Consider the following 27,452-nt stretch of genomic DNA (forward strand, 5'->3'; position numbering starts at 1 on the left):
TGTTTGACTCTTCCGCTTTACATTGGAAACATCTTGCTAAGGTGCACTATTGCCAGAAATACGTTTTCAAGCGCTTCGTGTCAAAAGAAGCACGCGATAGGTGGAAGAACAAGTGGCTATCTTGGAACATTAAACCACTGAGAGTAAAATTATCTGAATTGTTTAGTAATAACTTGAATAGCCTTAAGTTATTCTTGTACGTAATGTAGACACGACTTGATTTCAACATTTTGCTTAGCGATAGCTCCACAACCACAAGCAGTCCAGTAGAATAATCAATGATTTTGGGAAATAGATCCATTCCAAAATGGCTGCTGTCTTAACTTTCAGCCCATTGCTTTATTCACAGCGAGCGTTATCATAATAGTCCTTTCTTTGTATCGGCAACCGATTCTGCCATTTTCATTGGCTGACATCGGAGTGGTAAACCTGAAGATTGCTGATGTTGATACATTTGAGGAATTCTGCATGTGTTCTTTCTGCGTGCTCGTTGCTACTCCTGTTGTAAATATTTTGTCTGCAAACCACAACCTGACGCGACGCACAGCGCTCGCAGCTATAAATGTAAAGTCTTGCATTTGGTTGTTTCACAAATTTGCTTCCATAGCCTACTCTTTTAGAATCGTCAACTCTCACTTATCTGCAGGTACTTTTTTGTTTAAGAAAACCCATTCCAAGACAGCAGACAATGTATCATCATGATTGTGCACACATGGACTGATGTATGTCATTACCATGCATGCCTTTAGTACACATTGCCTCTACAACAAAAATGGTAAGTTTATATCAGGCAACTCAAAAAACCAATATATATATATATCAGTTTCTCGCTTTTGCTTCGTTGCTTCTTTTCGCCAACAAACGAGTGGACCCAAATATGTGCAATTTTGATTTATTTACCGCTCAAAACAGCCACGCCATTACGCGTTTCGGCAGCTGCCTGCCTTGATCACATGACATATAGACACACACACAACAAAACCTTTTCTCTTGCGCAGAAAAAAGCCATTGAGACCTATTCCATGGAGTTCACGTGCTTTATTAAAACAGATACAGTTCATAAGTTGCCTGCAAATATTCTCTGTCCCAACGCGTTTCAACTCGGTTCTTGAGCCTCGTTCACGGGAAAATAATCACTTGCTTTTTTGAAATGACCATGATTTAACAGCAGGAAGCTCTGTGTCTGCTACATTGATGCCGCCTTATTTGAGTATAGGCCCCTTTCACGGAGCAACTTTGGGAGGTGATTATTTTGTCAAAAGAGGCCCTACTCACTCTTATTATGCTTTGGAAAAAGAGGGGATTTCCCAATAATATTACCAAAGAACACGAGGCAAGGATGTGAGCTGGAATACCCTTCAAACTCACGGATTCCAAATGAAGTAAGATACGATATGGACTATCATGTGGTGCATGCCTGCAAATCTGGTGAATTGTGGTTTTATTCAATGACTTTGCGCACTGAATTGGCTTTTAAAAATGACACTGCAGTGTGTGCAAGAAGTCAAAATGCTGCATGAAAACACCAAGTGCCGATTTGCATTCACTGTGCATGCTAAAAGTAAATGACCTGCAGGCTCCGTGAATTGTGTAATCAAGGGGTCTATAAAAAACACATGGTCATTTCAAACAAGCATTTACAATGCAACGGTCTCGGCATTGTTAAAGTTAGAGCTATTGGCATTGCTCATGACAATGCCGTTTTGAAAACAAAAACATAAACAAAAATAATGTCATGAGCAATGCAATGCAATGCAATGCAATGCCAATAGCTCTAACTTTACCAATGCCGAGACCATTGCATTGTAAATGCTTGTTATAATAATCTGTTTGACCATCATCGTGTTGACATTATCAATACTGAAGTGCATGTGTATCCAACAAGTAGCTTGGGAGCTGCTGATACCTCACAAACACCCTCATTGTAGCTCTTAGAGGTGTAGTGAAGCCCTTTGTGTTATTCAAAGGGTCTATGCATTACAAAAAAGGCAGCACTTCTCATCTCGGCACCCTTAGGTTTGAAGACAGACAAATCAATGGCAGATCCTCATTATAATATTCAAACATACACTGTGTTGGCCTATGGGGTCTGCCAAATGACCATTTGTCTCCATTCTCAATCTAGCCAAGTCACAGGGAGATTGGCCTTGTTCTAGGCCTGGCTTTATCAGTCAACCATGTGTGAGAGCAAGGGCCATGAAAGAGTGCCAGCATTAGCCATAGCAGTAACAAGTGCTGACCCACTGAAGTGAGACTGCAGGAGCCACATTAAAAATCTGTGTGTTGGGTGGACGATAACCCGAATGGCTGTGGAGAACAGGGTATGGATCCACAGCTGAGGCAATGAAGAGCCTCATGTGCATTTGTATGTGTGGTTGTGAGTGTGTATGCATGTGTGCAATTTTAGTGTGTGATATTGTGCCCCTCTCTAATAAAGTGTTTCTCCCTGGAAACTATGCCATGTGTCAAGCACCGCTAAATGTATGTGCTACCACCCCAACAGGCACCCCGAACCCCACCATAAAGGGTTCATATCTAGCACAATTGTGTCTGTTCATGATATAGCAGTGACATAATAATAATGGTCAGCCTTGACACATTTAAGGCTTTCTTGGCCTATTTGTCCATTTTTAAAATTACATTTGAAGAGCATGACTGGCCTATTTTTAGTCACCTTGACATAATGGTGGTTGTCCCTCAGAATATAATGGCCATGACTGAAGTATGGTGGACAGCCTGGCCATTATGGTGCCCAGCCTTGACACAGTGGTGGTCCTGGTATAATGTGGTACGTTATTGGCATATTACAGGCATCTTTAGTGATGTGGTAAGCATTCATGGCCTATGATTATAATACCTGGGCATTTTAAGCAGAATCTGTCCATGTGAGGCATTTGTACAATGAAAACTGATATTTTGAAGACAAAAAACCTTTTTTGCTGACCTAGCTTTTCATCTGGAAAATAGAGTTTGTTTGTCCAAAATAGAAAGTAGTATTTGGTAGGAAAACGTGTGTTTTCAGAAACTGATTGATATGCTGATGGCGACAAATTATGACTGCAATCTCATTATATAAGAGATATGATATAGCCTCTCGGATTATGCCAGGGCTCCAGGCTGGACTTCTAGCAATTCCCTTATTTTGTCACCTTTGCGCAGATCTGCATACTGGGACTGGAGGTAGCGGTATAGTTCCAGGGCTGGAATGCCCTTTTGAGTCTGTGCAAACCTACTAACTTGCATGTTTTAGGGGTTTTCACCAGCTCTTCTCTAATCTGTTCCCATACTGAGAAAGGTTGGAAATGTACTCCTTGACAAGGGCAGAAGTAAAACTTCTTCCAGGGTTGGAAACAAGTGGTTGGAGGGGAAAGTGAACTTGTAAACGCTTGACAGATTTTCGTGTGAGCAAATCTACACATGCATATGTGCTCGTGCTAACATGGAGTTCACAAATATTTTCTAGTAGTACAATTTTCTGGCCTACTTCTGTAAATTATTGGGAATTAATGAAAGCCGTAAATCTGCTTTAATGCAAGTGCATATAACATACAAAAACTTTTATGACTTTCTTTAAAAATTGGGCATCTAATAAGATCTGGTGTTAACCAAGATCTTCTGTTTTCATTAAAAGTGTATCTCTTTATCAGCTGGCTTCACGGTGACCGTATTCTGCTCTTTCACATGAAACATAACGGCATGCAAAGATTTGTTTAGTGCCTGGAACTACAGTCGCAATGTGTGCTTTTATAGACCAAAAATATTTTTGCTTTTTGCTAATGTTTGTTATATTAGCGAGGACCTGGCACATCCCACAACAATAAAGTTTTACCAAAAACTATGTCAAAACAGGATGCTCAATGACAAAGCCAAAAGGCCGACCACTAATGTCAGACCTATTGGCTTTGCCAATGCTAGTTTATTTTCATGTTTCCCATAATCTCGTTGATACTGGTCATACTGATTTCCCTTAATTAATATTTATTGGAAATACTAGCATGTAGCAACACATTTTACAAAATTATGCTTCAAAGAAATGGTAAGTAAAATTTTAGCAAAACGTTATTTTTCCTAGTTGCATTTGTTTGTGAATATTTTATTCTTTAAAGCAAAGAATCCTCAAGCTTGCTTTCAAGCTTCTGCAAATATTTGCATCTAATCGGAGAGCATTCTGGGAGCATTATTTGTCGCCTCATATTGTTAAACTTTGCAAACGTGTTTACTTTTTTTATACTGAAGCCACTGTCAGTAGTACAGTCCATGTTTACATGTCCTTGGAGCGCTTACCCTTATAATAAAGGCTTCGTGTTAATGAACCATGAGTACAAGTTCGAACAGCATTAACACATGGACAAAAATGTTAATTTAATAGCAAAAAATGCCCTTCTCTGATCCATGATTTGTTACTGTAAACTGGCAGCCAAAGGGTTTGTGCTGCAGGGGGTTGGACCTACTTGTCCCAAGGACAAAATAAACATACAAACCTGTTGTCCTTGACCCCAAACAATATGTCCTTGGCGTCGGCCTATAGGAATTCCACACCCCTGTCTTTTTCCTGGTATTTCTGCTGGTAAACTCATCCAAATTTATTGGTAGGTACTGATAGTTCTGCTTACGGTGGTCATAGTCTAATGTCAACCTATGTGTGTTTTACAGTGATAACATTTGTTAGTAGCTCGGGGGGACTAATTTTGTGCGGGAGTAGCTGTCACTATGAGAAAAGGTTGGACACCCAAAATATAGACAAGGATCTGGGGGTTTACACCCAGACCATAGGTAAACACTTGTATATTGTTTGCGCTGGGGATTTTAATGCCCATCTTTACCTCCTGCCATTTAAAATGGTCTGTAGGATGGTTAAAACATTTAAGGAGGATCAGCCCCATTTTCTATGTCATCTGTACAGTGAGGCTCTAAATAAGTTTCATGTTGAATAGAGTTTTGTATTTGTTTATGATGTTTGTCCTTCCTCCCAATTGACCCGCGTTTGCTGGCAGTGATGTGACTAATACTATAGATTTTATATTTTCAGTGGCTATCTCCGCCCTTTTGCCTTTGATTTTACTGTAATACCAAACTGTGTGAGTGATAATAATCCTCTTTCAGCAGAGATTTGTTTGGGACAGTGGCCGAAAAAATCATTCAAGATGGCAGATAATGTTGAGGCTGTCAGAAATAATGGAGAAATGATTTGATGTAGTAAACGGTATTCTGCATGGCTGATGTCAGATTAAAAAATGTCAAGATATGAAAGATGTTATGGTGTGTCTGGAAGACAAGGCAAATGATAAGGCAATTAAGTGCTATTTTGATATGGTCTGTAGAGCAGCTAATTTACTATTAACAAACACAAAGTGCTCCATCATGGGTACGCAGTTTGGCTGGTTTGAACAGGCCTATTTGTGTGAACATAACTTTTTTTAGGTACTCTAGGCACAACATAAAGAAATAGCACTGAAGTGCAAAGATGCAGATTAAGATATTAAATATTCTTGCAGGCCGATAAAGCCTCTATTAGAGAGGAAGCATTGGTGCCCCTATTGGTGGCTAGTGAGACCAAAGATAACCTCTTCTTCAGAAAAGTCAGCAACTCTCCCTATTTTAGGAAAGCTTCAACTCCATCCATGGAAGTAATGATTCTAGCATGAAAGTGTATCGGTTAGTTTAGTAGCATTTAAGCACAACCAGAACATGAAATCACAATAATAACTGATAAGGTCTCTTTTCTGAATTTTAGAGTTGCCCTTTGTCTTTTTAAGTTTGAGGTACTCTGAGCAATTAACAAAAACTGGTTGGCAGGGCTGGATGATGCCTCAATGTATGTTTATAAGAACAGTGAACTCTGGGCTGCCGTTTTAGCTTGCATTTTGAGGGCTGTGGCATGGAGTGATTTTTCATGTATGTGGTTCCAGTCTGTTATCGCGATTTTCAAAAAAGGGGCTAGAGAAGACACCTAATGCATTCACCCTATTTCACTGTTAAGTTCCTTAGTAAAAATGGTGGGAGAATATTACTGGCAAGATTAGGACGCTGGGTTGTGGAAAACTCCATCTTATCTTTGCAGTTTGGGTTTTGGGAAGACCTGGAAACGGTGCAACAGGTCCTAAATCTGCATTTACTAATTAGTAAGTATACTGTGGCCAGGAATATGTCCATGCGTTTGGCATTCATGAAACCTAGCAATGCATTTGATTGGGTTAATCATTCTAAGCTGTGGTCCATCATGACAAAATTGGGAGTGGAGGAATCAATAGTACTGTCTTCAAGAAAATTATATACAGACGTTTCAGCAAAGGTCCGTTTTGGCCTGAACGGTGAGCGTTCAGATTCTTTTAGGATTGGGAGGGGAGTTAGGCATGATTGTGTGCTTGCACCATTCCTTTTTACACTCTATATAAGTGATCTAGATAGATTCCTAATTGCCAAATCCAGGATATAAAACGGATAAGGTGCCCACCCACTCCTGGTTTTGCTTTATGTAGATAATGCTGTCTTAATGGCAAGAGCTGTCAACAGCCTTCAGAAACTGTTTGATTGCTTTACGATTTTTATGGACCACCTGGAGCTCAAAATAAACTTTACAGGTGTGAAAACTCCCAGTCTACTTCTCCTATTCTCATACTGTTTATGGCAAACAGATAGGCAAAGTATGTACCTTCTCATATATGGGGATCCAAAGGGTTTCTGCTGGTAAGCAGATGCACTTGAGAAACATTAGGAAGCAGCAGTTTGTCAGGGCCACAGAGGCAGTCTTTAGATTTTCATCCATATTGGGGATGAACCCTCCAAGGGAGAGGAGTGCTATATACAGAAGCAAGTGTGTTTCTGTGGCCAATTATCGTGCAGGTTTGTCGATTTACATTGATGCTGGAAATTTACAAAGGACAGAAAATGCCTTTTTGAGAAGGGTGCTGACTGTCTCATGTAGCTGTTTGACTCCTATCTGCCAGATAGAATTGGGCAAGACTTACCTAGAGGATATGATCAGACTCAGTTTGCTTTTTGGCATTTTATAGTGACTAAACCGGAGGCAATATTTTTCAGGATTGTACTCTGCAATTGTTTATCACTTTACCATGCCTCCCACATTCTCTGGTCATTAAAAGGCTTTATGGGCACCTGGCAAACTCGAGCTCTGTGATGAGCCTGAAGATGTCAATGCCCCTGCTAAAAGAAACGTTAAGTGTCGATTTGTCATATTTTGTGAAGAGGGTAGGGCTTAGAGTGATTCTAAGCAGGAATTGTCCCTATTCCACCACTCAGTCTGGCAAGAAGTCACCAGGGTGTCGCTCAAAGAGTCTGACATTTTCGGACTTTGACCCCATCCCTTGGGCCCTGAATTTGCCACGTCGTGATTGACCTTGCAGCAAATACCGGTCATCATGTAGGCTATGTTGACAATTTTCATATGCTATGAGCTCCCTCTGGTAGACCCTCAAGGCTCCTAATTGGGACTTCTGCCAGCGGGCACTCCCCTTGAATATTCCCACTGGATCCATTCCCATGCCTTTATTGAAGCCAGTCCAGACTTCCTCCTTGGCTCCATGCCAGTTCCTTTCATGCCGGTACCCAGTCTCATTGTGAAGCTGGTTTCTGAACTGGCATTGGCCCATGCCAGGCCTTCATTCTACTATGAAATAAACAAAGCGCAACCAGTGGTTTTACAGTCAGACCTTCATCCTCTGCTTTTCCCTCAACATACGTATCTGTGGATAGAGGCTCTTTTAGGGTCTGAATCCAATGCCGTCCATGGCTACCTAATGTCCCTCATGACATTGTTTGCCTCCTTGTCAACACCAGTCTGCTCCCCACTCATTAACCTGATGAAGGTCCATACTTAGACTTGTAAAATGCCAGTGTGCTGAATACCTCACTAGACACAGAGCTGGACTCACCACGTGGCCTCCCAATGGAAGAAAGTTCATCTTCAATGTAGTGGTGTGAAGAGCAGCAAAGGTGTTGCAATTGCGTACGCTCAAAACCAGAGCAAATTTAATTATTGAAGTTCTTCAACCCGGTCCACCTTCATCTAAGCCTCTGTTACAGTTTAATTAGCTCATGACAGACACTTCATAGTAACCATGTTCAGTCCTCTAGTCAGCCAGCCTGTGGCTAGATGACACAGGCCAGCCCCTTGTTACCCTGACCGTTTGACAAGTCACTTAATGCCTGAAAGCCCTATGGTGCTGTAGTCAAGTAAAATCAATCCAGATACTTTTCGTTCGAAGGCCCCCACCCACTCCAGAGAGGGAGGAAAAATGCATTGATGCCTTTGGCAAGAAAACATTTTCAACAGCTAGCCTGGCTTTTGACTGTTTGAATGTCTGGTACATTCATGCCTTATGGGGCATGGCCAGTGTGATCTTAGTGGCCCAGGAATTCACTGACCCAGACATATCCAAGAGAGACATGACGCAGCAAAGTATGTGTTGCGTGCAGGCCTCAACACCACCAACTGCTTAGGCCATTATTTTGGCAGCAGTGTAGAGCTTAGAAGGCACTCCTGGATGCAATCAACCAGGTTGTCAATGGATGTTGAAGCGTCCCTTATGGACATGCCTATTGATGGATCTAGACCGGTGTTTCCCAAACTTTGTGTTGCAACTCACTGATAGGGTTGTGAGACACATTTTGATAGCTAAAGGCACCATCGAGCAGGTGCTGGACTGTCAGAGGGGCGCGTGGTGCTGTTTGTGCTACTTCCTCATCCCATAATAGGACAGAAAACCTCAGGCCTGTACTGGATCTTCAGCCAGTAAATACATTTCTGAGGAAGGACAAATTCAAAATCAAATTTTGCTGCTGCTGAATGTATTTTGAGCTGTGAGCCTGTTCTCGCCCTCCTGTGTCTACATCCACACCCCGCACCCTCCCCACGCAAATCCCTCGAGCATTGTTGAACTGCTTAACCCATGCTACCACTGAGAGCCAAATGCTGAAGGGATTCTTAGCCCAGTTACTAAGGACCCGTATTAGGTTGAATCTTGGTACATCAGGAGTGATAGGCCTCAGCCTCCTCAGTTGTGCCCAGTAGCTCTTGCGGCCCCCTAAATAGGGTTCTAACATGATGCCCCACATGAACTTCTGCTAGTATAGAAAGTCTGGGACATTCAGGGTATGATCCCGATATTTTGGGCTCAGTCCTGTGCCTCATTTAGGAAGGTTCTGAGCCTACTTGTGCTCCTGACATCCTGCATACCTCTCATTCCAATCACCACGTGGCACATGCAAACTCGCCAATGGCAACTAAGGTTTCAGTGGGACCAGCACCAGGGTTGCCTCTTTGATGCTGTCCAGATATTCCAGGAGTCTGCCTGGGACCCATGTGGTGGCAAATAAGATGACCTGCAATGGGCCTCATTCTTCCCTACCCAGACTTTGCCGTTGTGACAGAAGCTGCACTGCTAGGTTGGGGGGCAAGGGGTCATCTAAGAGAAGTGGTGGTCAGAGGCCTCAAGTCTCTGACAGAGAGCTGACTCCAAGTCCACCTTTTGAAGCTTTGAGTGATCTGTTTGGCCCTGAAAGCTTTCCTATCAGTCACCAGGGGAAGACTAGTACATGTCATAATGCGTAACATAACTGCCATTTGGTAGTACAACAACCAGGGCTGGGTGGGGTCTTGATTAGGGGTGGGCGGAATTTGCGCAATTGCGTTACGCAAATCTCCGCGAAACGGTAAAAAATCTCCGCGAACACGCAGAAATTCCGCTAACACGCAGAATTGCTTGTTCGCGATGGTTTTTTCCTGTTCACAATTGCTGTTTGCGTGCTCGGGGAGAAATATCTCGCGAACACGCATTGTGAGAACGCGAACAAGCAAAAAATTTCGCGAAATCGCGGAAAGCAGACTTTTGAGCAATTTCGTGTTCTCCGTGGAACGCGAAATTACGCAAATTCCGCAAATTACGCGAGCGGAACGGATTTTACAGCCCAGGCCTAGTCCTGATGTGCCACTTCTCTCGAGGTCAGGGGACCATCAAAAGAACTTCCTGGTAACCAAACACCTAGCAGGGTTCCTGAACACTAGAGCAGACAAGCTGAGCAGGCGTTGACTGGCCGACCATAAGTGGCATCTCCAGCCTGAGGTGGCACATGGCATCTTCAATCACTGGGCCATGCAATGACAGCATCTGTTCACCATGGCCAAGAACGTACACTGTCCAAGCTTTTGTCCACACCTGTTTTCTCTGACTAGGAGTTTAGGAGATGCACTTTGTCTGATTTGATATGGGTCTCATATACGTGTGCCTACTGCCGCCTCTCTTACTGAATCCTGAGGAGAGGAAGAAATTTGAATCCTGAAATGTATGATATTTATCTGAAGATGAGTCCAAGTTCTCTCTGTTCATTGGTTGCAAGCTGAGGAGTGATTAGAATGTGAAAAGATAAAGGGTAGTGGCCACATGAACCGATTTCTTTAGGACACAGGCATTTGATTGAGTTGGAAGATACTCTGGTTAAATGAAGAATACGTCCTTTGTTGAGAATAGTTGAAAAGATTCTGTAGTTGAAGATGATTATCAAGGATGCAGAAATATGTGGACAGTGTACACCACCAGGCGATATTTTGGTTGCTTAAGAATGCTGATGTGTGAGAGAGTATTTTATTCCGTTGATGTAGTCGGCCACCAGATGTTTAACTTAGATGAATAATAAATCATGTGACAGTATCTTATTCTGAATGTAGAATATGAGATGGCAATGTTGAGGCTTTCAAAGGTTAGACAAGTTATTGGTATTGCTTTGCATTTTAATCTGTTCTTGAGGATGATTGCACTACTCCTAGTTTCTTTGGCCATCTATCTTTTCACAGACCTAGGTGTTGATGCAAATTTGTAATTGCTCTCATGCCTGAAGTCTAGCCACAGAGAGTGGGAAATAACTGGACATATGGTTGTGCCTGCCATCTTAAGGGTCATTTGTTCAAGTTTCTCGAGGGTGTGCTGCTCAGTTTTTTTCATTTAACCCCTCCTAGTGTTCCAAGTAGTCTTGTATATTAGTTTTCATAAATTGTATTGCACTTGGATAACTCACTATAGAGTCCCTATTTTCTACTCATTCTCACTTTTTCATTTATTGACAATGATGGTCCCTGTTGGAGCAGTCTCCAGGGCATTGTGCGTTATTGCTATTGATTTGTAAATGAACTTAACTGCACCAATTTAAGACTAATGTACATTTACGTGCAGAGAAGAGTAATAAGGTTGATAAATGATGCCTTGTTCATGTTATTAGTAATATTTGGGACTGGACAATATATATTTCAGTATTGTTACAAATAACCAGTAGCCCCCTAATTCAGTCATGTACTTCAATGGTGTACTAATTTGGGTGATTCACTTCAGGAATGTCAACGTGCCGTAGATAGGAATATTGAGTATAGTGGCATATGTATCACTCTTGAATCCTAGAAGGTAGTGAAATAATAGACTGCAGGATTGCCATACTGACAAATAGATAAACATTGCTAAATGTTAGCTAAGTGGCTGGAGTAAAGAGTTATTTAAAGTTTACATGATCCCAAAACATAAACCTCTTTCCACTTGTAAACTACAGGTGTAGTGAATGAAAAAGGAATGGAACAGAAAATGCCCCCTGTTTTACAGTACAACATTCTGCAAGTAGCTCTGGAGTTGCCTGCAAATAAATTTTCCTGGTTTAATGCGCAGGTATGTATAGCAGAAGTTGCTTTTGGCATTAATTTGTGCAATTCTTGTGACTTTATTATTTCTAAAACTTTTACTTATGTTCTGTTGTTTAACACTGACTTTAATACAACAGTTCTTGGTCCATTTAAACTGTCTCAAATAAACCTTGCTGCTCGATCTGGCATCTCTAGAATATCATATACAAGAGTCTACTTGCATTGAAATTGATTTAATGTAATTGTTCAAGTTAATAATCTTGATTTGTAATTTAAGAATATACAATACGGAAACAAAATTAGATCTTAAGGTCATGAAGGAACGGTCTATGGAATACGCAATTAGATGGGAGTTGGAAAACAACTGGAGAGAAGGATAGGTATACATTTGTCTGATGCATTTGTAATAACACAGATTGTTAGTTTATGCTTTAATTATTTTCCCTTAACCTTTATTACACTGAGTGCTACTCTACCTTATCGCTGATCCTACAATATCAGTCTAAGTTCCTGTCTGTTTGTCCTTTAATACTAAAACATTTTTGACTCATCGTTTTGACCTGAGTTCACTTACTCCTAATCCTCTCTAGGTTTTCCTGTTAGTAGAGCCAAACTGTATCAGTTTGGTTAAAAGCAGACTGCACAGAAAGTGTGGAGAGGCAGACAAGTGTCCCTGAAATGTTCCAACATTTCACCAAAGCGTGTATGTTGATCTGTACAAGACCAGAATGTTTACTTGCCGGTCTTCCAGGAACTGTGAGCTTTTAAAAATGATTAGTAAAAACATAGACTATAAAATATATTACCACAGTCTCACAATTACAGAAATATCACCCTACCGAAACATGACCTTAACCTATTCCCACAGTCAAGCCCTTCACCCCAAGTATATTGAGGCTGGAGTTGGAATAATAAATAAACCCAGTCTTGGGTAGGTGGCAAGAGAATGGTTTAGGAATTAGATACAGTTTGAAACTTTAGTAGTGTAGGTTTTGGAAGCCTGTATTTTTCAGACTCATTTGCTAAATTTGCTTGACAGCTCTGTTGTCACATGTAATCCAAAAATGATGGTGGATGGGCTTGCCAGAATTTGGTGACTACTTTGTCAACACTTATAGTGGTGGCATTTACGTTTCCTGTTTGATGATGCAACTGGCAGAGCTGGTGGACGCTTTGCAATTGGAAATGCCTCCTTCACCCACCTTCTTAATAGTGGGCAACTGACAGGACACCAATTGTTTTTAGGCAGAAGTCCCTTTACCGTCCTCCTCTAATTCTATCTTTAACCCTGAACATAGCAGAGTCCCTCTTTCCGACTAATTACCGCTTATCCAATTAACGTCATGTTTGGGTTGATCTCGTTCAACATTGTAGATTCTTCTAAAGTGGCGTCTTAGCACATGGAAACCTTATGCCGTCAGTCATGTGAGGCTTCCTCAACCTTGGTGGTATTCAGCTAATTACATTTTACTTTATAAGTATGTCAGCTAATTTGTGATATCTTTGAAGGATTTATAAATTACATCATTTCATTTTGCACTCAATCTACTATAAACAGTGTGAGCCTCAGTGACTCAAAAGAAGCAGTTATCCTCCTTTGTATGAGTCTCTTTAAAGCCTGACTTCTGGCTGAAAACCTTGACTGGATACAGGGATTGCAAAATGCCTTCTCATCTCTCCTCTTTACAGAACCTGGAAAATCATTATTAAACTAGTGAAATAAACCCCACGTTTTTATGCCGACTTCATCTGATTTATGAAATATTCATCCTTTTGCTAGCTGTCTACTGTTATTTGTATTGTTTTTTTCTACCGTTACATTGAATGTAATGTTTGTTTATTTGCATTTACTTGGTCACAAGGGTGTTAAACTCTAAATAAAATCATGTTCGACTACTGTCAAAGATACTTGCACTATGTATTTGGTTCTCCATATTTTATCATTCCTGTAAAATTTGTTCACATTGTTGGTTGCTTTATCCGTTAATTTTAACAAGTGATTTATATTTGATTCTTTTTCCTCACAAACTTGCCAAGTTATGCAATTTGCACCTTAGTAGGGTACTATGATTGTTCTAAGATGTTTATATTTTGTTGCTATTGCAGGATGTAAAGAAAGTTTGTGGGGAGAAATCTGTATTCAGTTTGCTTTTGAAAATGTTTGTTGCCAGTAATCACCCACAACTTAAAACATCAACAAAATTGCTGATTGTTAAGGTGAGCTTTTCCAGTTCTTGTATTTATTCGGTTTTTTGTTCTGTGCAGTGCCTTGGAGATTCTCCATGAAAACTGGTCACAGCAGATAAACACCATTACGAACACATACCTAGCAACAAGAGTAGTGTTGCATTAGGTTTTAGAATTAAGTCTAGGTAGATAATGTGTAATTCTGATGGAAGAACTATGACTCTGTGTGAAGAGAGCAAGTCCACACATAGTAACTCCAGGACAAAAAGACCAGCCTGAAAACAATAGTGAACTGAAAACCATCTTTTTTTAAACGTGGTCAACAGTTTTCTTATTGAAACGGGATGGTTTAGTAAAGCCTTATTTTTGGTTCTACATCATCAGTTGCTAATTTGGTGGATGACTTGCTTTGACCAGAGACATTAGTGACTATTTTCATTATTTGTATCTGTCCCGATAAAGCTTTTTGTAATATCACCTGTGAACGTCATTGTCAACATTTTTGCAAGTAGAGAAATGTAGAAGCCTATTCAGCTGCAGAGGGCGAAACTCAATGGTGACCTCACCAGTTAGGCGCGCACAATAATAAGATGGAATGCAAAGCCTTTAGCTGCTTTAGGTGCTTCTTTTCTGCTGAGCAAGCACCCACTGAGCTTGGGAATACAAAACAAAGGCCCCACCATATAGCTATGTGTTACCTCCGGTTTTTTCCTGTGCACCAATTGAAACCTCTGTGAGGCATGTAGACATTTGTAAACGGTATATTTAAAGAGTTTGAGGAATTGTGATTTAAATCATATTTTGCTGTGTAGTAGGCAAGCAATATTCTTTGTGCATGCTTTTTTAAAATGTATGATAAGCATTCGTATAAATGTTACAACATTTGTATGGCTTTTTCAAAATGTTACAGGACCTTAGAGTGCTTTGGTATCTCTGGACAAAGGAGATTTAAGATTGATCAGAAACAGAGAGCATTTGGTTATCTTAGACAGGGAGGACAGGGCAGATGGCACAGAAGCAGAAATACACGAGACACAAAAGGTTTGTCAGGTGATTGGTGATGCAGAAAGTATGGTACAGGTATTTGTTTTAAGACTATGTAGAAAATAGTAGGGATATGTGAGATAAAAAAGATTGGAAATACAAGCGGGCCAATGAAGTGGAAAACATGGATGCTTTTAGGAGTAGAGATGCAGATGCATTATAGGAAAGTGGCTACCAAAAAAGGGGAGCTTTGAGTGAGGCACATAATGGGAAGGTTTAGATAGGGACCTAGAAAGTGTGAATCATGAAATGATGCATAACAATATGGAGACATGAAGGGCTCGTCGATCTGAGACCCAGAGTAAAGATGTCCCTTGATTGACGGATGACTCTGTCACACCAGGGTACTGAATAGCTTTGAGGCTAAAGAGTGTGTTTCAGTTGGAGACCCGAGGAAAAGGGGGAATTGTGCAAATTAGGGTTCAGTAGGTGCTGGTGAATGGCATGATGGTTATTAAAAGTGGTGGATACCAACAGGCCGTGCCAATGTTAGACTTCACTCTTTCTACCATTGTGGGCTGTGCAAGGATTTGAGGATTCACAATAAATGTAGAGTGGATCCTTATATCTATATATAGTAATTGTTTGAAATGCTCAGGGAACTCTAATGAATTATAAATGTATCCTTTGCTTTAATGAATGGTTTTATTTATGAGTCACTGTACCTCACCTTCTATGCACTTTGGTGTCAAGTATCCGATAGATTCGGTCGTGCTACCTTATGCCATTTTGGGATTGTTTGAAGGTTTATTTTTTTTGATCTGCAAATTAAATGTCTTTTGCTCAGTTATGCCAATTTGAAGTATTTTTACTTATTGATTGTCTCTATTTGTAGTTCTCTACTTGAAGATCTTACTAAAAAGGGATATGCAAAGGAAACACCTTTTAAGCCATTTACCTGTTCTCTGTGACTTACCCTTTAGAAATTAAAATTAAAGATGATTTTTGTGACCAGTTTAATTTCCTTCACAGATTTTGCGTGATAGTGGAGTGTTTGATTACACATGGAAGGAACTGGATTTGTGGTTGGAACATTTGGATAAAATTGAAGACACTAACGAAACTGTGATTCATTTTTTGGAAAAGGTGAATGTTTGCTTTTAACCACTTAAACAGAATAATTTCAGAATAGGTTTACATTTTATATAATAACCCTTTTTCTGTTTTTGCAGTATTGATTAACCTGCAAACATGAACCCTTGACCAAAGCAGTGATACTGTAATATTGTTTGTATTGTATATTTAATTGAACAGCAGATAATCCAAAATGTGACGGTGTGCTCAGTGCATAAGTGTGTGTACGTGTATACACACACAGACACACACACCCGCACCCCGTGCTGTCATGGCAATAAACACAAATGTGGTCCAATACACAGTATTTCAGTCTCAGTGATGTGTACATATTCTAACCTAACACGCCAGAGGTAATGTCGACGTTTTGAGCCCGAGGAATAAAGTCACAGGTCTCTTCAGGACAGTAGCGTCGATCTAGAAAACCTACATGAAGGACCAGTTCCTAAACTCCCTGATGGGAACGAATCCCAATCAAGTGTTTATTATATGGATCTGGATTAAGAAGATCGGGATGCCGTTTACTGTTCGCTACTGTGTATCTCTGCCCGCCAGTGCAGGATGTGATTCTTCATGCGCCTCCTGCATTGGGGAGCAGAGATACACTGTTAATTGGTTATAAATAACATGCTAGTAGTTTAATTCATTTCTGTATCAATCATGCCAGGAAATTAGATTCACAGTACAGAGTCTTTTCAAGGTCAGGTAAAAGTGAATTACCAAAGAAGAGGGGGCTTCAGCAGTACAAAACTGACATAGCGTTGTTTGTTTAAAGAAGCTTGGAGTGTCCAGTTAAAGGAAAGAGCTGCTTCTGGAAGATCTTTCACCATCACAGATGGTTAAGATTAGACAATAAATAGATCAACTGATTTAAATGGATAACCTCGTCAAGGCTCGTTATCTCAAAGGATCTTATCTTAATTGACACCTCTAATGCAAATGTAAGTCTTCTGCTGGTCAACGGAATAGCCAACTTGCCGTCCAATCCTTGCTGCAAGGTGCCGTGGTCTGTATACTTAGGGTCTCAAATGTCCATAAAGCTCAGGAGCACTCTCAAAGGTACACATACAAACTAAATAAGGGTGTTGACAGGATGCATAAAAGATCACCTGAAGGGTTTAGTAGTGAATTGTAGAATGCCCCATCACAATTTCCTTTAAAAATAATATTTTAGGAGCAAGGAAATTGTGCAACCAATTCAGCATCATACCTTTGAGTTCATCCAGGTTTTAAGGAGAATCTAACTAGTTCTATTATGACAAAAGCCACCAACGGTCCCTACAGAGCTAAAAGATAGGAATTGTTGTAGTGCAGTATGTTTTACCTTTTGCCTGTGTCTGAGCCACTGCCTGTTTGAAAAATGCAAGTAATGTGCACCCACCCAGATGTTGAAAATATTTTAAAAAGTCTGATTGAGAATTGGAAAGCGTGTACATTTTCATTAGGGAAAAGGTCTGTATATTGAGGACACGTATTTAAATGTTGAAATGAGATAAACCTCTGGGTTTGGGCAGGATAACATACTTTTTGTCTTTGTTTGTTTTTCTTCTTCTGTGGACAGATTTTAATTAAATTGATGTCAAACCCCCACCCATATACTGATAAAGCTGCCGATGTTGTTCAGGAAGCCAGCATGCTTCAGGTCAATGTGAACCAACGTGACTCAGATAGTGTCAGTCTGCCAATCTCTCACATCGATGGTATGTATGTATGCACTTTCATGCACTACTGCTCATTTCCTGTTCTCTAAATGTAGATATAACCCATGCCAATTTCCATATTGTCTTCATTTAATGGCAATTGCAATGTATTGGTGGTACTTGTATTTTGATGCTGCCTAGTCTTTTAATTTCTAGTGTGCTTATGAACAAGCATGAGGGCTCAAAAATAATTGAGTATGTAATTGGTACAACATGGACTTTATTGTTCACTTAGCAACGTCATTTTTTTCTCTTTCTCTAATAAAAGTGTCCATAAGGCTTTTTAGCTTGTCAAATGAGGATTTAAATGTTATAATCATATTTTCAGTTGAAACAATTTCTAACACTGTAGTTGTCACAAATGTATAGAAAGGAGGACAAAATCACATATCTGCTACTCCTATGTCCTCACCATGAATGCCAGGGCAACATGAAACTGCTTCTAGAGTTGTTTAGAGCTTTATGTGTCAGGACTAGTCACACATCTGTTCAATGTATGCATGAGTGGCTATTCCCTCCTCTCGGGGTCAACGAGTCAGAAAATTGTTAAATCAGCTCAGAGCCACAAAACACACATATAAATATAATCGCATACAGTACATACACAGTTAAAATATACTCCTTAATCCTATATACATATCATGATCGCATCATGCCTTACTGAACCCTGAATAAATGTATACACCGAAAAAGAAATTCAGAGGAACGTAATTACAAATGAAACACTGCCGCTCCAAATTGTCTTCTGTTAAGTGCCCTCAAAACGGGAACCAAGAACAACTTTTTCAGTCTCTCATATAGCTTACAGAAAATGAAGAAGTGTAGCATAGACTGAGCGGATATATGTTTGCACGAGCAAGCTACACGATCTGATGCCTTAAGAGCACCTTTAAGATAACCTACCAAGCAGTATGTTATGATGTATTAAAATGAAACTGTGAGAAAAAGCTACCCTGATGAGTGGGAATAAAACTCAAGTAGGGTTCCATGTAATATGTAGTCGATAACAGTTAATGATTTCTCACCATCTTGTTCGTAAATTCAGACTGTTCTCTTTCACTATTGTTTTGAGTTAAAAAGGGATACTTTTTGTGTAAGTCTATTAAAGTTTTCAGTACAGGGGTTGGCAGAAAAGTAAAAATCCCATTTAACCCCAAACCAATCTCGATGCACACTGTAAACTAACAACAAGAGCAGTACAGTACCAGGTTTCAATCGAGAATCAACAGACCCCCAGGTGGGCAAAACCTTAACAGTCAAGGCTCAGAAGACCAAAGCTGCGGTCACTCCACCCATTCCTTACTTCCCCACAACTATTGAAGTGAAAAAAGACAAGAAAAAAAATGAATTCAGCACCAAGTGGTGAAGATGGGCACAGTGAGGCGTTCATTTTCAGAGAAAGATATTCTTAACACTCTTTCATAGATGTAATAATGAGCTTCAATTTACCTAACTTGGTGAGTTGCTCTTTGACATATAGCAACCAGGGAATCAACAGTACATCATTGTTCTTCAACAAAATCAGAAATTACAAAGCTATTAAAATCGGTCTCTTGTTTTGACCAGAGATCCAAAGCATCCATGAGCTTAGCTTTACATAAATCTGTAAAATAAGATACCCCAAGTTCAGAAAGATATATACATTTTGAGTAACTAGTTGGAGCCACCAGTAACCTTTTTAAGAAAGCATTTTCAGCTCTCTGTATAGAGATTACATCATTAATTCCCCAGATGCCCGCTCCATAAGCTGCCACTGAAATACACCTTGCTTTATTGATGCTAAGCACGTTCTCTGGTGACTTGGTCCCTAACTTGAAGGAAAACCAAAAAAAGGCTTCTTTGGATTGCTCAGACCACAACCTTCTTACCTTCTAAAGATGTTCACCATTACAATCACATCAAAGAGAAACCCATCATGTTGATGATGATGATGATGATGTAGTGGAACCTGTGTTCCAAGGTTTCTTTGGAATGTTAGGAAGTGAATTCCCGATCAGTTGATGTGAAGGCTGGCAGGGGAATGTCATTTCATGGCAGACATATTAAATATATCTCAAAATACACTCTATGAGAGAGGTTTCTTCATTTACAACTGTTTTGGCTATGATTTGCCGGCCTACAGGGTATTAGCCTACCATGTGACAACGATCATGAGGGTTACTCAACCTTGCGTTACCCAGCACGCTCACGGAAAAGACTCCATGGCGTTGAGAAGGGTTTGGTTACAAACCTTAAGAGGTACTGATTCGGAATGTAAAAAAAAGGAAACAAAAAGCGTGTGTGCGCTAGCGGTGTAAGAAGTTCGAGCCGTCGGAGCAGAGCGACTCGTATTGTGGCTACGTGTGTCGTGTGGGAAGACAGTTGCTGCGAGTGTGGAAATGTGCCTTTTAATGAGCACACCGGTGCAGGGGTCACTCTTCTCTGTCCACAGAACCATAGACCAACAAAATAGAGATTGCCACTGAAGCTGGAATTCAAATAACAAGTTTATTATTCACTCATTGAGTGGGACTATGTCCACACAGCACTCTCAAGTGCTGCCTGAGGTAGTACATTGAAGTCACAGAACACAGGCCTTATGAACAGCTTTTTCTGCACTGGTAAGCATGTGGATACAAATAGAAGGTACAGACCTACATAGGAATAATTACCAACAAACATGGGCAGATGGGAGATCACTTAGCAAAGTGGGAGTGGGAGCAGGAGTGCTTATGACAGCAGTAAATGATTGACAATTGAGTCTGAGACCAGATGTTCTGGCAGCTACAAACTCTTAGCATGCATATTGCTTTTAGGTGAGTCAGGAAGTCAACTAAAATAGACAGCACAGGCAGGGATAAAGACGAGCAGCAGAGGATGGGAGAATTACAAAGCCAACAAAATGGATGCCACAACCAAGAAGACTTCAGCTTATGCTAACAGAAATTTTAGATTTCCACAGACCCTTTTAGCATATGCTGAAGACATTTTCTTATGCTTTTGAAGGAATACGAAAAATATCACTGCCACATACCCAACAGTTAGTAACGTTGGTAGCATTGGTTGTATGGTGCAACATCTGAATGAAAGTGTTATGGAGGTAGGACATTCTGTGCTTCTGCTCATGATAAGGAAGAGTAAAGTAATGATGTTCAATGGGGACAGGAGTAGTAGCAGTCAATAGATTTCAGACAGGAGCTACTTCCTCTACAATAGCAACAGTAACAGTCAAAGTAAGGCCAGTAGCAATTATTGTTCTTTTGCTACAAACTCTTGCAGCAGTTGGTTTCTTCTCCTTAGGCGTATTCATTTCGTCGACAAACAACAAAACAGATTGTGCCCTAAGGTCCTGGGCAGGCGTTGATTTCTTCACTAACATTGAGACGAATAGTCACTAAAAGACTACCCCCCTTTGAAGTCAGTCTTTAACCACCCAGGACAGTGGCTCAAACAATCTTTTTCAGCAACGAAGTGCCTTTCTTCCTAGGTCGTAGCTGATATCAGGATGTACCAGGAATCGTGTGGTCCAGGAACACTTCCTCAGATCCTTCAGGTGACGTGGCTTGTCCTTTCTCGGTGACCAGGATATTGCGGTGATCTGCCAACGCTGCTGGGCTCATTAGGTCTTGCAGCACTTTTCTGCAGTGTGTCGCATGGACCCAGTTTTTCCAGTTCGTCACTCGAACTGCAGTCCTGGTAGCCAGGAGCACCTGCTCAGGGCCTCGCCATCTCGGTGCTAGGGAGCTGGTCCTCTGGAAGGACTTGATTACCACGTAATCGCCAGGGCGCAAGCAGTGGCCCTCACCTTGCAACCTGTCTGGAAGAGTCTCCCGAACCTGTTGATAAATAGAAGACAAACTATCAGTCAACTGAGACAAATAGTAATTCATCAATACATAGGGTACATCATGTATAGGGTGTGGCTTAGGAATCCCCCAAATATTAATTGGCCTTCCAAAAACCACCTCATACGGTGTGAGGCCAGATCGTGTATGTGGTATCGATCTAATGGATAGCAATGCTAAAGGCAGTGCATCAGGCCATTTCAAAGATGTGGAAGCCTGTATTTTAGCCAATTTCAATTTTAGGGTAGAATTGTAACGTTCCACTAGTGCTGCTTATTGTGGGTGAAAAGCAGCATGAAACTTCTGCTTAATTCCCAACCCTTTCAAGAGATACTCAACAACTTGCCCAATAAAATGGGGTCCGTTGTCACTCCACAAAACTCGGCAAATGCCGAATCGGGGAAAGAACTCCTTTATGAGCACCTTTGCTGTAGTAAGAGCAGTATTATCTTTCATAGCGTATGCCTCCACCCATTTACTAAAGGCACAAACCACTACCAAGACATACTTTAGGTTGTTACAACGCTCAAACTGGATGTAATCCATTTGCAGGACCTCAAAAGGTGCAGTAGGTATTGCAAACCCTCCTGTTGGAGTTCGTGTTCCCTTTCCAGGATTATACTTGAGTCAGATCAGACGGGACTGGACCATTTTCTTAGCCATACCGACAATCACCAAACTTGCATAAGTTGCTTTGCTATTGAGGATGCTCCAACATGTGCCGGCCTATGTGCCATATGAATCATAGGGTGTAAATAGGCTGTGGGTAACTTCCATTTGGTCATTTCTTTATTCCTCCAACAGCCATCATCATCCAATGCTCCCTCCTTGGACCATTGGTCTAATTCATCAACAGAGGCAGATTAATGCATGTCCAGGACCTCTTGCCTGGCATTATGCCAACGTTTAGCCTGTGATTTAACTACATACATAGATGTGGTACTTCACTGCATTGCAGTCTCTCGAGCTGTGTAATCCGCAAAGACATTGCCTGCTCCTATTTTATCGGTCACTTTCTTGTGTGCGCTACATTTAACAATTGCCACTTTCTTAGGATAGGTCAAGGCAGTAAGGAGATTATGTACTAATTCCCCATGCACTATTTGTGTCCCATGTGAAGTGAGAAAGCCTCTTTATTTCATAAGCTGCCCGAAGTTATGAGCCACGCCGAAGGTGTATTGGCTATCAGTGTAAATGTTAACTAGCAAATCTGTGCTAAGCTCACATGCTCTTGTCAGTGCTATGAACTCGGCTTCTTGAGCTGACTTCTGTGGGATACGAGCTGTCTCAACTACTGTCTGAAGTGTTGTAATTGCATAAGAAGCAGATATTGTGCTATCAGGCAACTTCAAGCAGGACCCATCAACCCACAACTCCCCATCAACACTAGAAAGAGGTGTATCTTGTAGGTCAACACGACCCTTTGTGTGTTCTTCGGTAAGGGCTATACAATCATGTAGCTCTTGTGGCTGGGACTGAGTAGCTGGAAGTGGCAATACTGTAGTAGGATTCAGAGTCCAACATCTTTTCAACGTGATATGAGGGGCCAAAAGTGTCAATTCATATACTGTCAAGCGAGCATTAGTCAGATGCTGTGTCTTCGTTTGATTTAGCAAGGCATCGACTGAATGAGGTACTAACACAAACAATCTATGTGACAAGACTATTCCCTCACTCTGACGTATGGACACAGCTGCTGCTGCTACCACTCGGAAACAACCAGGAAGCGCGCGGGCAACTGGATCAAGGACAGCTGAGAAATATGCACAAGGACGTTTATCACCATGTGTCTGTGTTAAAACCGAGAGGCCACAACCTTCCCTCTCGTGTACATAGTGTGAATGTCTTAGTGTATTCTGGAGTTCCTAATACTGGTGCAGAACAAAGAGCTTGATGTAGCTGTTGGAAAGCATTCTGGCATTCATTAGTCCATGGGAGAGGCATCGGAGTGTCTTTAGTCAAAAGGCCAACAAGGGTTTAATAATGTATGAAAAGCTAGGGATACACTGCTTACAGAAAGAAGTATGGCCAATCAATGCACGGACGTCCTTCTGAGTACAGGGCACAGGTGTGTCTAAAATGGTCTGAATGCGATTTGGTGTGAGTGCACGTCCCTCCTTAGACAGGAGGTAACCTGCTGTCTACAAAATTGCAATTTCTTCCGAGAGACTTTGTGATGATGAGAGGCAAGGAATGATAATAATGGCAGTGTTCCTTCTTTACACTGCTCAGGGGTATCGGCAGCCAACAAGATGTCATCGACATATTGAAAAAGAACCACCCCTTTCGGCACAGGAAAAAAATCAAGCTGCCTTTTCAATGCCTGACTATAAATGCTAGGACTCTCTGTATACCCTTGTGGAGCTCTACAGAATCTGAATGATCTATTATTCAAAGTGAAGCCGAACAAATAACGGCTATCATGGTGAATAGGTATTGAAAAAAATGCATTCTTTAAATCAATGACACTAAATGTAGTGGCAGTAGGCGAAACCATAGTAAGGAGTGTTGTGATGTCAGAGACTTCCGGTTATTGGGGCACCACAATTGTATTAACTTCCCGTAAATCAATCGTGAATCTGTAAATTTTAGTGTCAGTGTCTCTTTTCAAAATAGGAAGAATAGGGCTATTACAAATGTAATAAGGGACTTCTTCCACAACCCCCACCTTAATCAAATCCTGAACAATGTGCGTCAATGCTTCTTCGCCTTCCCGAGATATTTTATATTGGGGCAATCGAGGCAATGAAGCACCTTCCTTCACTTGAATATGCACTGGTGGAATAACCATTTGTCCCACATCGGTATCTCTTGTAGCCCATAAAATACTAGGTAAAGATGCCAAAGCGATATCCTCTTTGATAAGACAAGACCTCTCAACCATTGGGTAGTTATCATTTAAGATAACACGCACACCTTCTGGGGAACAGCGTTTTATAGCCCAAAAATGTTTAAGCATATCGATACCCACAATATTATCCGGCGTGGTAGGGGAGAGCAAAAATGGACATGCTGCAATGAATTTATCAAGACTAAATGCAAGTGGCTGTGACAGTGGGCTAGATGTAGGTGTCCCATTGAATCCTATCGAGGTTATCATTGCGCCAGACAGGGGAGCCCTAGGAACCAATTTGTTTTGACAGAGCACTACGAGTAGCTCCTGTACCAACCAGAAACCGATCAGTAGAGCCCAAGACATTTGTATCAACATAAGGACCTTTCTGATCTACTGGGACCTCAACCGGTTCCTTACCCCATCCTAGGCATTCCTATGCATAATCAGAATCCCCAAGACCATCAGCCGAATAATCAGACGTTTTATATTGATTTCGTCTATCAAAGGTATTAGAATAATTTGGTCCGTGTTCAACTGCCTCAAACCGGGGGCGAGTGCCTATTCCTCCCCTTGGTCCTGAATTCCCTGGGCGTCCTCTCATACTTCCTCTACCCCATTGATACTGCTGACCTCGCAAAAGGGGGCACTCAGAACGCCAATGTCCAATCTCTTTACAATAAGAGCACTTATCAGAAGACAAAGTTGATTGAGAGAAAGGGGGTACACCAGGGGTATAGTCTAAATGTCCGCCTCTACCACCACCTCTGAATGGTGGACCATATACTTGAGCTAACATAACTTTCGTCTTTAAATCCTTTAATTCTTATCCTCTTTGCCTTTTGCTTCCAATTCCTGACGCTCATAATACTGGGTCATAGTCAAAAGGGAAACGGGGGAAGACGTAGTCTATGAACTCTCACTGGCCTTAAGGCGACTAGCTACTTCTGGCAACATTTTAGTGACAAATTTGTCTACGAACAGATGCATATCGGTGTCATCTGTCAAGGACTGTCCACTAAAGTCATGGAATGTCTCTTCATATTGTGTTAAGAAATCAGAAACTGACTCATCCGCTTTCTGTTTACAAGACGCTAACGTTGTCCAATCTATTTTCTTAGGGGGTATGAGAGTTTTTCACTTAGTTACAATAGCTTTGGGAAGATCTAATATCTTCTGTTGTGGTTTCTGCGCAGGGTCTCCAGCCGCATCTATTTCTTCTTAGTGCACCCAAGTATCACCATATGCTACATTATCATCTATTTTCTAAATTTTTCTCCACATATCAGGGGGCAAAATAAGTCCAAAAACACATTGATATCTGGCAAGGTCATAGTGCAGGAGCTAATGGCTCCTTCCACTTCTTCATAGAAAGCGGACAGTTTTTTTTCGCGGGTCAGGCAAAGCAGCTTTAAGAGCTATAACATCTGCTTTACTCCAAGGAGTATAGACCCAATTATAAACAAAATATCCCTTTACATCATCTGAAGTTTTATCGTCATTTGTTCCCGCACCCTTCGGAGGAACATACAAAGGCGCAGCTTCACGCATTGGTTTTACATTAACTATAGTATCACTAGGGTCAATGGCTGGCCCCAAAACCTCCTCTTTTTGCACTGGGGTCTGAACTGTTTGTGCAGTTTTAACTCTACTAGCTGATTTTTGCTCCACATTTAAACATAGTGTATCATGTCTTAATTTAACTACTCTCCTAATTAGATCAGGTATATTTGACAAAAGGAAAGTTACATCATTTAATTGTTTATAATCCGAATTAATATCATTGGGCTCTAAGTTTTTAGAAACGTTTCTAAAACCAAGTATTACCTCCCAGGTAAACTTCTCTGCAAGATATAACTGGTCTAAATCCTTCCACTGCTGAACCAGCACTACAAGGTCTAAAGCAGAAGTAGTCCCACAAGCTTCTTTGCGAGCAGTGGATCTGATAGTGACTTTTTAGTCAACAGTCAAAGTAGAGCGAGTCTGCTGCCCATCTTGCTTATCTAAGTCTTTATCGTCTGAGGAAAAATGTTCTTCTTCAGAAAGATCATTCTCAGGGGCAGAGGGAAACTTATACGGGAGGAGAGGTCAATCTAACAAAATGGAGTCATCCTGACGTTTATTAAGTATGGGATAAATGGGGCGCCTAATATGGTACTGGCCAGTTACCTTTAAACAACGCTCCCTTTCCTCTTTTTCTTTTATTGCCTTCATCTCTTTATTTTTTAATTCTAACGCTTTTTGATAGATCGTTTTTCGCTGTTCTTTTTCTGCTATAGCTTCTTCTTTCCTCACTCTCTCTTGCACTTCTTTCTCCCACATTCGTACACAATCAAACATATCTTGTCGACTTTTTCTCTTGTATAAACAATGCTCTTCATATTGAATCTTTTTAAAGTCAAATGACCCATTTACAGGCTATCTTAAATCCGGATCCTTTTTCGTATTTTTGTTCCACAGGGTACTATACATTATGGAAGAAATAATGTATTTAATAAACATATGTCTATTAGGTGTCCCCTCTGGGGGAGCCGGCTGACTTCTTTCTAAATCCAATTTGGTACCACCAAGACAGCATCACAACCTACGGAGTGTGCTGGAAACAGGCATGCTACCTGGTTTTTGTAAAATATTACTTTTTCCAAAATATTCAAAAGTAGAGAAAAATCTCCACATTAACTGCCTTTATTTTTTTTTTGCAAAAAATAAATCAAACAAACAAAACAAAACCAGGATCTTGGCCAAGCAAACAAGAGTGCTGCTTCAGCGACCTTAACAAACAAGAGTCTCCAACCACCAACTGCCAATCTCTTGGTCGACCTAATGGTCACTGCAAAAATAACGCCAAAGGATACCTCCGTCGGAACCGGCCAACACCTGGAGGGTCAAATCAAGAAAAATCACTACGTATGCAAAGACAAGGGTCTCCTCATGCAGGACGTCTCCTCAGCAATATTCCACTAGTCTGTCAAGATCACTCCTTCGGACGGCCCTGTCTCCGATGAGGACCCACGTGTCGGGTGCCAACTGTGGAAATGTGACTTTTAATGAGCACACCAGTGCAGGGGTCACCCTTCTCTGTCCATGGGTCCATAGACCAACAAAATAGAGATTGCCACTGAAGCTGGAATTCAAATAACAAGTTTATT

General features: G+C 41.0%; 1 protein-coding gene across 1 annotated transcript in view; it reads left to right on the forward strand.

Annotated features, from left to right (window-relative positions):
- URB1 (URB1 ribosome biogenesis factor) overlaps positions 1–27,452 on the forward strand; it is an 801,240-nt gene that overhangs the window by 259,681 nt on the left and 514,107 nt on the right. Inside the window, exons 14-17 of the mRNA XM_085623119.1 lie at positions 11,554–11,666; positions 13,748–13,858; positions 15,845–15,958; positions 17,508–17,646. Coding sequence (XP_085479245.1) covers positions 11,554–11,666; positions 13,748–13,858; positions 15,845–15,958; positions 17,508–17,646 — 477 coding nt within the window. The remainder of the gene's footprint in view (positions 1–11,553; positions 11,667–13,747; positions 13,859–15,844; positions 15,959–17,507; positions 17,647–27,452) is intronic.

The sequence above is a fragment of the Triturus cristatus genome, chromosome 8 (assembly GCF_964204655.1).
Source record: "Triturus cristatus chromosome 8, aTriCri1.1, whole genome shotgun sequence".
Classification (NCBI taxonomy): Eukaryota; Metazoa; Chordata; class Amphibia; order Caudata; family Salamandridae; genus Triturus; species Triturus cristatus.